The following is a 13,357-nucleotide window of genomic DNA, read 5'->3' as shown; positions in this document are numbered from 1 at the left end:
TTTTCTCCCATCTTCCTTGTTCAATGTCCAGCTTTCTCATGAATATGAGGCAATTGAAAACACCATGGCTTGGGTCGGGCGCACATTAATGTTCAAGGTGACGTCTTTGCTTTTTAACTTTTTAGGTAGGTCTTTTACAGCAAATTTGCCCAATGCAATGTGTCGTTTGATTTCTTGACTGCTGCTTCCATGGGTGTTGGTTGTGAATCCAAGTAAAATGAAATCCTTGACAACTTCAATATTTTCTCAATTTATTATGATGTGCCTATTGGTCCAGTTGTGAGGATTTTTGTTTTCTTTATGTTGAAGTGTAATCCATACTGAAGGCCATCATCTTTGGTCTTCATCAGTAAGTGCTTTAACTCCTCTTCACTTTTGGCAAAAAAAGTTGTGTCATCTGCATAATGCAGGATATTAACTAGCCTCCCTTCAATCCTGATGCCCTGTCCTTCTTCATATAGTCCAGCTACTCAGATTATTTGCTTAACATATGGATTGAATGAGTATGGAGAAAGGATACAACCCTAACACACATCTTTCCTGAGGGAAGGGCATATTTCAAGTAAATTTACATTGAAGTAAACTTATATTAAAAATTTTTAAGTAAAATAGAAGATATGTAGGCCAAAAGACTGACACACTGATGGTCCAATTTTAGTAATGGACTCAAGGTTGGGGTAGGAAATGGTTGGGGGTCAGTAACACAGATAACACACTACTCTACCTACTCATTATCATAACCCTGACAAAGAAGCTAAGTCACACAGATAGAAACTACATATGCATATGCAAAGAAAACTCATTTCAGGCAGCTTACTGTCATCATTTTAAAAATAACAAAAACATTATGTACTTGATATTTGAGAGCTATTTCCCAATACCATGAACACATTGAAACATTTCATCCTCATTTATCTATCCAACAACCCGGAAAGGGAGTAGGCAATTTTGAAGATGTGGATAAAGATATTAAATATCTTATTAGATAACCCAGAAGTGGAGGTATAACAGAGACTATATCTGCATGAGTCTACCACCTGGGATATTTCCCTGTATGAAGACAAATAATCCCCACCACAATCTTCTAGATTTTCCTTGTTCATACATGTGTTCCATACCTGTCAAGAGTGTTGTTTCAGTCTGTACCACCTGTGGCACAAGGGCTTTCATAGGACTATGTTTTGAAGTAAGCCATATTAAATATTTCCATAAATTTTGGGAATTTGCACTTCAAAAATTTTAATGTAATTAACACATGTATTATAATTTTGGGAATGTCATTATGTGACTGTCATTATATAAATGACAAACAGAAAATTTAGTAACCATCCAGGTACCTAACACCTAAAATTTAAACTTCATTTTTAATTCATGTATGTATATGTGTATGTGTATTTATATATATATGTTTATCTAAATGTATATGTATATCTATAACCATATGTATAAGTCTATCTATAAGCATCTATAAATCTATATATCTACACCCACATATACATCTATATCAATATCTGTATCTATAGCACGGTTTCTCAACTTTGGCCCTATTGACATTTTGGGCTGGAAATTTTGCATTTTGGGCAGTTGCCCTGTATACAGTAGAATGTTTAGTAATATCTTAGGCCTCTATTAGATATCAGTAGCACCCTTCCCCTAGTGTGACATCTAAAATGTCCCATACATTGACAAATGTTCTATGGGGAAGCAAATTCCCCCCAACTGATAGCTCTCGCTCTCCTCCATTCCTCTTGCCCTATCCATCTCCTTCTATCTCTAAGCGTTGTTGTTGTCTTTGGGTGCCATTGAGTCAATTGTGGGAGATGGATTTACTTTCAGCTACCTGTATTAGAAGCTTTGGATTTAACTTATTTATTTAGTATACCAGCTTTGTGTGTGGAAATATACCAGACGATACTACATAAAGACATTGACTATGGTGAATGTTTCTATCCAGAATAGGTTTCCTGAAAGACCAAGATGGACAAACACAATCCAACTGTGCTGAATGAATTCATTCTGATGGGAATCACGGACCGTCCTGAGCTTCAGGCTCCATTGTTTGGGCTGTTCCTCATCATCTACATGATCTCAGTAGTGGGTAACTTGGGCATCATCATCCTCACCAAGATGGACTCCAAGCTACAAACTCCCATGTATTTTTTTCTCAGACATCTGGCTATCACTGATCTTGGTTATTCAACAGCTGTGGGACCCAACATGTTGGTAAATTTTGTTGTGGATGAAAATACAATCTCCTATTATTTTTGTGCTACACAGCTGGCTTTCTTTTCTGTGTTCGTAGCTAGTGAACTTTTTATTCTGTCAGCAATGTCCTATGACCGCTACATGGCTATTTGTAACCCTCTGCTGTACACAGTCATCATGTCACAAAGGGTATGCTGGGTGTTGGTGGTAATCTCCTATCTCTACAGCATTTTTGTATCTCTTTTCATCACTATAAAGATTTTTAATTTATCCTTCTGCGGCTACAATATCATCAGGCATTTCTACTGTGACAGTCTCCCTTTGTTATCTTTGCTCTGCTCAAGCACACATGAAATCAAATTGATCATTCTTATCTTTGCAACTTTGGATTTAATTTCATCCCTCCTAATAGTTCTTGTTTCTTACCTGCTGGTTCTTCTAGCCATTCTCAAGATGAACTCAGCTGAGGGCAGGCACAAGACCTTTTCTACCTGTGGATCCCACCTGATGGTTGTGATAGTGTTCTATGGGACTTTAATCTTTATGTATGTGCAGCCCAAGACCAGTCACTCCTTTGGCACTGATAAAATGGCTTCCATATTTTACACGCTGATTATCCCTATGTTGAATCCCCTAATTTATAGCTTGAGGAATAAAGATGTAAAGTTCGCCCTACATAGGACACGGAAAAAAATAAGCAATATCTTTTCTAAAGTTTGATGAACCATATGGTTCCTATAAATTACATCATAGACTTCAAACCTTGTCTGTATGCCTCCAATGGGAATAGAAAACACAAATACATGCAACATCTATTTATAAATTGCCTTCTATGTACCAGTTACTCTTCTAAGAGCTGTAAATGCATTGATGAACAAAAGAGTAAAATCCTTTGCCTTCTTTGAAAAGGAGAGGGGGATCACAAACATAATAAGTCAATTTTATAGTACAGAAGAATGTGTTGGAGCCATGTTGCACAGGGTTTAAAGTGCTCAGCTGCTAACCAAAAGGTCGGAGTTTCAAACCCACCTGTGGGAGAAAGAGGTGGCAGTCTGCTTCCATAAAGATTTACAGCCTTGGAAACCCTGTGGGGAGTTCTACTCTGGCTTGTAGGGTTGGTACGAGTTGGAATCAATTCGTTGACAGTGGGTTGATTAGCTTTTTCGAAAATGTGTTGGGAACCATGAAATCAGGCAAAAAGAGTGGGTGGGTACGTTGAGTTGGAGTGGGAAAAAGCACTAGGCACAAAAGTGGTGTTACAATGATTCAGGTGTTATTTCAACTCTTAGAATAACTTTTGCAGTGTCATCACTTGTGTTTGTGTATCTGTATACCTCTTGCCTTCTGTTTTAGTCTTCACCGTCTTCTAAGAGGGGCTATTAGATTCAAACCAGGTTGCAAGCAGTGTAAGTGTATGTGATGATCTGAAGAACTCAGTTACCTGAATTTGCTTAAATGCCCCCATTCCAGAGCTTGAAGCTTCACTCTTTACTCATTAATGCATTTACTCTCACATGTAAATCTGTTAATTCAAGATATCTTGCAATTTAGCAATTCACCAATTCAACTCTGCATCTGACATTGTTTTAATCAAGCCATTTTACCTAGATCAGAATATACACCAATAAAGATAAATTTATTGAGGCTGACCATAGAGGCTCCCAGGTTTGGAATTCTTACCCACTGGTTTTTCTTATTTAATAATTATATTTTTTCTTCCTTTTTTTATCTTTTCTTATCTATATGTAAAAATTTTTAAAATGTTCAGTTTGTGTGTGTGTGTGTATTTCTTTAGGGAACAGAATAGTCTATGATGAGTTAAGTTTGCTGCTTCTCTTTCATTTGTTTGGCTTTCCAATACATTGGTCAATATTATGCACTAAATTTTCATTGGAAGCCCAGGTGATGTAGTGGTTAAGAGCTACGGCTGCTAACCAAAAGATGGGCAGTTTGAATTCACTAGGCTTTCCTTTTGAAACTCTATGGGGCAGTTCTGCTCTGTGCTATAGTGTTGCCATGAGTCGGAATCAGCTGGATGGCAATTTTTTTTTTTTTAATCTGCCCTGAGGTGGCTTATTCTGATTGGAAGAAAGCTCAGTATGGTAGGATGATTTGAAGTACCCAATCATCTGAATCTACTCAAATGTCCACTTTCTAAACCTTGAGAGCCCTCCCTTTCATCATCAGTGCCTTTACTTTCATATATGAGCCCTTAGAGTCTATTTATGTTGTTATTATTTTTATTATTATATTGTAATCTTAATAAAAAACAGTAACAAAATACAGTTATTACATTCAACAGGATTAGCTGTGTATCCAGTTTTGTCTAAATCAGCCCATTTTGTCTGTATCGGTGGATATATCAGTTACAGTTAAGATAAATTTGTTGAAGTCAGTCATAGAAGTTTCCAAGTTTTTTCTCTACCAAATTGATATTGATTCCTAACTGTATGTTTTTGTCTCGTAGATTGTTATCCTTATCTCTCTAGAAAAACAGTTACTCTTGTTTAGAAGTCATTTTCTAATTGTTTATGTATCGTTACATAAAAGGTCTATTTTATGATGGGTTAAGTCTTTTGTCTTGTGTTTTCTTTTCCCCCTAAAATTTCTTAAATTTGGGTAATATGATTGCACACTATATTTTGAGAAGGATCTATTTTTTTAATTCATCATTTCAATTATTCTACTTGGAAGAAGCAAAAGTAGATAACCCATGGTTTGGACTATGCTGTGTTTCTAGTGAGTGAGGTGTGATACGCAGTGTATTATATATTTGCCACAGTTTCTGAACATAGTTGCTCCATATTCCCTCCAAATTTTCCATGCATATTTTCTTATTTTAACTTTCAAAAAATTTGTAATGAGAAAAGATAAATTTTAGATACACTAAGGTTGTCTATAAAAACAAATCCAAACAGAGTTTTAGGTTAGGACCATGCAAGAAAAGACATGAGAAAAAAAAAAAAATCATTGATAAAGAGGATATCAAAATGGAAACTTAAATTTAAAATACTCCTCATTCATAATAAGGGCCAAATGGCTCTACTGGGAAATTCTATTAATCGTTTAGGGAAAAAGAATTAACCAGTTCTCCACAAACTCTTCCACAACACTGAAGAGGAGAGTATATTCCCGTTTTCAATATGAGGATAGCTTTACCCTGATATCAATCTCAGACGAAGCATTAAAAGGAAAGAAAACAACAGACCCGTATGTGTAAAATCTAAAGAAAAATTAAAGAAATTCGATCTGGCAATATGTGAAGACAATAAACCCATTGCCATTGCCATCAAGTCAATGCCGACTCATAGCGATCTTATAGGTCAGAGTAGAACTGCCCATAGAGTTTCTAGGAGTACCTGGTGGATTCGAACTGTCCAAATTTAGGTTAGCAGACATAGCTCTTAAACACTAAGCCACCCGGGTTTCCGTGAAGACAATAATACACCAAATTAGATGTGCTCCAGAAATAAATGATTAGTTTTACATTAAAAAATCAATTAGTGACATTCACTGTAATAACATATTAGAAATGACATATGTCATATTAATAGATTCAGAAAAATATTTTAGAAGTCCCAATAATTGCGATAAAACTTTGAGCAAACTAGTATTAAAATGAAACTTTCTCAAATTGATAAAAGGCACCCATGAATAACCTACAGCTACCATCATACCTGGTATGAGAGACTGAATACATTCTCAGTAAGACCTGGAACAAAGCAATTAAATCCACTCTTGCCAAATTTATTCAACATTTTACTGTACACTCACCAATACAATAAGGCAATAAAAACTAAATAAACAAAGGGAAAGCATCCAGATTGGAAAGGAAAAAGGAAAGCTTTTTTCTATTGATAGATGACATGATTTTTTATGCAAAAAATCTAAAAGAATCTTCAATACAATTGCAGAACTAAAAACCTAACTTAGCATTTATTTGTGGAATTACTTTCAACTTATTAGTTTATTTAAAAAAAAAAAAAAGCCCGTTTTGATTTTAAGTGAGCTTACATTGACTCTATATATACATATGAAGATTTCATAGAAATAACACCAAAAGCAAAACCCATGAAAAGTTTGGCCCCATCAAATACTAAAATGTCCGCTCTTCAAAAGACACTTGTATGAAAACAAAGTTATGTTCTGAGAGATAATATTTTCAAATAATACATCTTATAAATGACTTGTGTCCATAACATATACAGAGATCTCAAAACCCCAAAAGAAAGAAAGATAAAAGAAAGATCAGAAAAAAGGGAAAAGAAAAGAAGTAGTGCATAAATATGCTCATAAAAATGAACAATAACTTATCTAAAGAACATACTCAGCTGGCATCTAAGCACATAAAAAATGTTCAGCTCATTATTCATTAATGAATTTCAAGTTAAGACATTAATCACATAAGTCTGTACATCTATTAGAATATCAGGTATTTGGTAAGTATGAGGAGGAACTGGAACATTCTGGTACTGGAAAATTAAAATGATGTAAATACTTTAAAAAATAATTTGTTTTGAGGTGGAGCCAAGATGGTGGAATAGACAGATGCATCCATCGAACACTCTTTACAACAAAGACTCAAAAAAACAAGTGGAACGAGTATATTTGTGACAAGCTGGGAGCCCTGAGCATCAAAGGTAAGCTTAGACAATGAACTGAGGGGCAGGGGGAGGAAGAGGCAGTTCATAAGTAGAGAGGGCTTACTGGACCTGAATCATGGGGGGCCCTCAGGCACCATTCCTGGAGTGGCAGCAGTGGTGGCAGTGGCAGGCTGGTACTAGTGTTCGGCCCCAGTTTCCTCAGGGAGAAGCAGCCAGGCACACAGCCCACTCATACCTCCAAACCTGAGGAGAACAGCATTGTTGGCAAAAGCCAAGTACTTGTGTATACTTTATTGTGCCCCCCTCACCCTGAAGCCGGCTTCAGCGGCTGAATCCCTGGGCCAGAGATAGAACCTGGTGAGCACCTAGAGCCATCCTCCCAGCATTGAGGAAGGAAAACATTTGCAACTGGTGGGGGGGGGGGGAAGATAATTTGCTAGCTCCATTAATTTTTTTTTTCTTTTTATTAACCAGGGGAGCTCTGGACAGAAGTGGCTCCTACCCAGGCATAAACCATCTGTGGCCCTTGAGCACCTTTTCCTTCTGCATGGACCTGTGTGGGCCTATTTCAGGAGAAGAGGCCTTTGTTGGCAAACTCCAACCATTTCAGCTGAGCAGTGGAGAGTTGGGTATGTGATGTTTGACATTGCTTTGCCTATTAAACAAGGTCTTCACCTACCCAAAACAGGGGCCTAAGGACTGGTAGCCCACACAGGTTACCCAGAGACCCGTGACAGGGGTCCAAAGATAACTGGTAACTCCCAATACTTACAACCAAAAACATTGGGTGCCCATGGTCCCTCTGTAGAACACATCCACCAGCAAGCTCTAGGGAACAGAGATGTGTATTCCTCAGAGACACCTGGGAGTTGGTTCTCAGCCCCCTGCCTTGTTCAGAGTGTGACCCCCTGCTGCAATCACATACCAGTATATATGCCAATCACCCCTGCCCCTATAAGACTGTAGGACAGAGCCTGTACCGCACACTTGATATCAGCTACCTGGAAACCTGAGCTGAATTCATACAAGAAAACTGAATGGACTCCTAGACTGATATACCTGATAACAGCTCTAGCCAGCTGGGAACAGGGCACCAGAGCTCTAAAGGAGAAAAAAATCAAGATAGCTCCTCAAGCAACCCATAGGGGTATACCAAAACAAAACAAAGCAAGCAGCTACGACACAGTAAGCAAGCATAAACTAATATAATAACTTATAGATGGCTAGGAGGCAACAATCAATATCAAGTCACATAAAGGAACAGACCATGATCACCTCAACAGGCTCTCAAAACAAAGAATCCAGGGGTCTTCTAGACGAAAGTGCATTCCTGGAATTAATAGATGCAGAATATAAAAGTTTAATATACAGATCACTTCAAGACATCAGGAAGGAAATGAGGCAATACACAGAACAAGCCAAGGAACACACAGATAAAGCAATTGAAGAAATTAGAAAGATTATTCAGGAACATAATGAAAAGTTTAATAAGCTGGAAAAATCCATAGACAGCAATCAGAAGTTCAGAAGATTAACAATAAAATTACAAAATTAGATAACTCAATAGAAAGTCAGAGGAGCAGAATTGAGCAAGTAGAAGCTAGAATTTCTGAACTTGAAAATAAATCACTTGGCACTATATATTTGAAGAAAAATCAGATAAAAGAATTTTAAAAAATGAAGAAACCTTAAGACTCATGTGGGACTCTATCAAGAGAAATAACCTACAAGTGATTGGAGTACCAGAAGAGGGAGGGATAACAGAAAATACAGAGAAAATTGATGAAGATTTGTTGGCAGAAAATTCCCTGATATTGTGAAAGATGAGAAGATTTCTATCCAAGATGCTCATTGAACTCCACATGAAGTAGATCTTAAAAGAAAGTCACCAAGACATATTATAATTAAGCTTGCCAAAACTAAAGATAAAGAGAGAATTATAAGAGCAGCAAGGGATAAACAAAAAGTCACCTACAAAGAAGCACCAATAAGAATAAGGTCGGACTACTCAGCAGAAACCATGCAGGCAAGAAGGCAACGGAATGACATATTTAAAGAATTGAAGGAAAAAAAATGTCTGCCAAGATTCATATATCCATCAAAACTGTCTCTTAAATATGAAGGTGAAATTAAGACATTTCCAGATAAATACAAGTTGAGGGAATTCGTAAAAAACAAACCAAAACTACAAGAAATACTAAAGGGAGTTCTTTGGTTAGAAAATCAATAATATCAGGTATCATCCCAAGACTAGAACACTGGGCAGAGCAGCCAGAAGTCAACCCAGACAGGGAAATCCAAAAAAAACAAAGCAAGATTATAACAACAACAACAACAAAAAAGCCCAAAACAGGGTAATGGCGATGTTATTATATAAAAGAAGACAACATTAAAATAATAAAGAGGGACTAAGAAATGTAACCATACACTTTCCAAAGGAGAGGAAGATACAGCAATACAAAGAAATAAGAGTTAGTTTTAAATTTAGAAAAATAGGGGTAAATAATAAGGTAAGCACAAAGGAGACAAACTATCCAACTCATCAAAATAAAACACGAGGGAAAAATACACACTCAGCAGAAACAATATCAATGACAACAAATATGAGGAAAGGACAATATACAAAGAATATCTAATCAGCACATAAAATTAAGTGGGAAAAAGAAACTGTCAACACACAAAAAAAGACATCAAGATGATAGCACTAAATTCATACCTATGCATAATTACCCTGAATGTAAATGGACTAAATGCACCAAAAAAGAGACAGAGAGTGGCAGAATGGATTAAAAAACAAGATCCATCTATATGCTGTCTACAAGAGACACACCTTAGACTTAGAGACAAAAACAAACTAAAACTCAAGAATGGAAAAAAAATATATCAAGCAAACAACAATCAGAAAAGAGCAGGAGTAGCAATATTAATTTCTGACAAAATAGACTTTAAAGTTAAATCCATCAGAAAGGATAAGGAAGGACACTGTATAATGATTAAAAGGACAATACACCAAGAAGATATAACCATATTAAATATTTATGCACCCAATGACAGGGCTGCAAGACACATTAAAAAAACTCTATCAGCACTGAAAAGTGAGATAGACAGCTCAACAATAGGAGACTTCAACACACCACTTTCGGTGAAGGACAGGACACCCAGAAAGAAGCTCAATAAAGACACGGAAGATCTAAATGCCACAATCAACCAACTTGACCTTGTGGACATATACAGAACACTCCACCCAACAGCAACCAAGTATACTTTCTTTTCTAGTGCACATGGAACATTCTCTAGAATAGACCACATTTTAAGTCAAAAAGCAAGCCTTAGCAGAATCCAAAACACTGAAATATTACAAAGCAACTTCTCTGACCATAAGGCCATAAAAGTGGAAATGAATAACAGGAAAAACAGGGAAAAGAAATCAAACACTTGGAAACTGAAGTATACCCTGCTCAAAAAGGCTGGATTGTAGAAGACATCAAGGATGGAATAAAGAAATTCATAGAATTCAATGAGGATGAAAACACTTCCTGTCAGAATCCTTGGGACATAGCAAAAGTGGTGCTCAGCGGTCAATTTATATCAATAAATGCACACATCCAAAAAGAAGAAAGGGCCAAAATCAAAGAATTATCCCTACAACTTGAACAAATAGAAAGAGAGCAACAAAAGAAACCCACAGGCACCAGAAGAAAACAAATAATAAAAGTTAGAGCTGAAGTAAATGAAACAGGAAACAACAACAACAAAAAAAAACAGTTGAAAGAATTAACAAGACCAAAAGCTGGTTTTTTGAAAAAATCAACCAAATTGTTAAACCACTGGCAAAACTGACAAAAGGAAAACAGAATAAGAAGCAAGTAACCCAAATAAGAAAAGAGATGGGTGATATTACAACAGACCGAACTGAAATTAAAAGAATCATGTCAGATTACTATGAGACACTATACTCAAACAAATTTTAAAACCCAGAAGAAATGTATGAATTTCTAGAACACACTACCTACCTAAGCTAACACAAACAGAGGTACAACAACTAAATAAACCCATAACGAAAAAAGAGATAGAAAAGGTAATCAAAAAATTCCCAGCAAAAAAAAAGCCCTGGTCCGGACAGCTTCACTGCAGAGTTCCCTCTACCAAACATTCAGAGAAGAGTTAACACCACTACTACTAAAGGTATTTCAGAGCATAGGAAAGGATGGAATACTCCCAAACTCATTCTATGAAGCCACCATTGCCCTGATACCAAAACGAGGTAAAGGCACCACAAGAAAAGAAAATTATAAAACTATATCCTCATAAATGTAGATGCAAAAATCCACAACAAAATTCTAGCCAACACAATTCAAGAACATATCAAACAACAACAACAAAAAAATCACCATGACCAAGTGGGATTCATACCAGGTATACAGGGATGGTTCAACATTAGAAAAACAATTAATGTAATCTATCACATAAATAAAACAAAAGACAAGAACCACACGATTTTATCAATAAAACAAAAGACAAGAACCATAAGATTTTATCAATTGATGCAGAAAAGGCATTTGGCAATGTTCAACACTCATTCATGATAAAACCTCTCAACAAAATAGGAATGAAAGGAAAATTCCTCCACATAATAAAGGACATTTATACAAAGCCAACAGCCAACATCACCCTAAATGGAGAAAGCCTGAAAACATTCCCATTGAGATAGGGAACCAGACAAGGTTGCCCTTTATCACCACTATTATCCAACATTGGGCTGGAAGTCCTAGCCAGAGCAATTAGGCTAGATAAAGAAATAGAGGGCATTCAGATTGGGAAGGAAGAAGTAAAAGTAACTCTATTTGCAGACGACATGATCTTATACACAGAAAACCCTAAGGAATCATCCAGAAAACTACTGAAACTAATAGAAGAGTTCACAGAGTATCGGGATGCAAGATAAACATACAAAAATCAGCTGGATTCCTCTACACCAACAAAAAGAACACTGAGGAGGAAATCACCAAAACAATGCCATTTACAGTAGCCCCCAAGAAGATAAAATACTTAGGAATAAATCTTACCAGAGATGTAAAAGACTTATACAAAGAAAATTACAGCACGCTTCTGCCAGAAACCAAAAGAGACTTACATAAGTAGTAGAACATACCTTGCTCGTGGATAGGAAGACTTAACATTATAAAAAAGTCCATTCTACCAAAAGGAATCTATACATTTAATGCAATTCTGATCCAAATTCCAAGGGCCTTCTTTAATAAGATGGAGAAACAAATCACCTATTTCATATGGAAGGGAAAGAGACCCCGGATAAATAAGGCATTACTGAAAAAGAAGGAAAAGTGGGAGGCCTTACTTTACCTGATTTTAGAACCTATTATGCCACCACAGTAGTCAAAACAGCCTGGTACTGGTACAACAACAGATACATGGGCCAATGGAACAGAATTTAGGATCCAGACATAAATCCATCCACATATGAGCAGTTGATATTTGACAAAGGCCCCAAAACAGTTAGATGGGGAAAAGACAGTCTTTTTAACAAATGGTGCTGGCATAACTGGATATCCATCTGCAAAAAAATGAAACAAGACCCATACCTCACTCCATGCACAAAAACTAACTCCAAATGGATCAAAGACCTAAATATAAAATCTAAAACGATAAGGATCATGGTTGTAAAAATAGGGACAACGTTAGGAGCCCTAGTACATGACATAAACAGTATACAAAACATTACTAAGAATGCAGAAGAAAAACTAGATAACTGGGAGCCCCTAAAAATCAAACACCTATGCTCATCCAAAGACTTCACCAAAAGAGTACAAAGGTTACCTACAGACTGGGAAAAAGTTTTTAGCTACGACATTTCTGATCAGCGCCTGATCTCTAAAATCTACGTGATACCGCAAAAACTCAACTGTAGAAAGACAACCCAATTAAAAAATGGGCAAAAGCTATGAACAGGCACTTCACTAAAGAAGACATTCGGGTAGCTAACATATGCATGAGGAAATGCTCACCATCATTAGCCATGAGAGAAATGCAGATCAAAACTACAGTGAGATTTCATCTCACTCCAACAAGGCTGGCATTAATACAAAAACACAAAACAATAAATGTTGGAGAGGTTGTGGAGAGACTGGAACACTTATACACTGCTGGTGGGAATGTAAAATGGCACAACCACTTTGGAAATTGATTTGGTGCTTCTTTAAAAAACTAGAAATAGAACTACCATACGATCCAGCAATCCCTCTCCTTGGAATACATCCTAGAGAAATAAGAGCCTTTACATGAACAGATATATGCACACCCTTGTTTATTGCAGCCCTGTTTACAGTAGCAAAAAGTTGGAAGCAACCAAGGTGTCCATCAATGGATGAATGGGTAAATAAATTATGGCATATTTACGCAATGGAATATTACCCATCGATAAAGAACAGTGACGAATCTGTGAAACATTTCATAACATGGAGGAACCTGGAAGGCATCATGCTGAGTGAAATTATTCAGTTGCAAAAGGGCAAATATTGCATAAGACCACT

At 36.6% G+C, this 13,357-nt stretch overlaps 1 protein-coding gene across 1 annotated transcript; it reads left to right on the top strand.

Annotated features, from left to right (window-relative positions):
• Window positions 1-1,445: 1,445 nt before the first annotated feature.
• LOC104847230 (olfactory receptor 8K3-like) lies at window positions 1,446-3,849 on the top strand. The gene has a single exon (XM_010602266.3). The coding sequence runs from the start codon at window positions 1,978-1,980 to the stop codon at window positions 2,923-2,925; it is 948 nt and encodes a 315-aa protein (XP_010600568.2). The 5' UTR covers window positions 1,446-1,977; the 3' UTR covers window positions 2,926-3,849.
• Window positions 3,850-13,357: the final 9,508 nt, after the last annotated feature.

The sequence above is a fragment of the Loxodonta africana genome, chromosome 7, assembly GCF_030014295.1.
Source record: "Loxodonta africana isolate mLoxAfr1 chromosome 7, mLoxAfr1.hap2, whole genome shotgun sequence".
Classification (NCBI taxonomy): Eukaryota; Metazoa; Chordata; class Mammalia; order Proboscidea; family Elephantidae; genus Loxodonta; species Loxodonta africana.
This window is presented reverse-complemented; position numbering and strand designations above follow the sequence as displayed.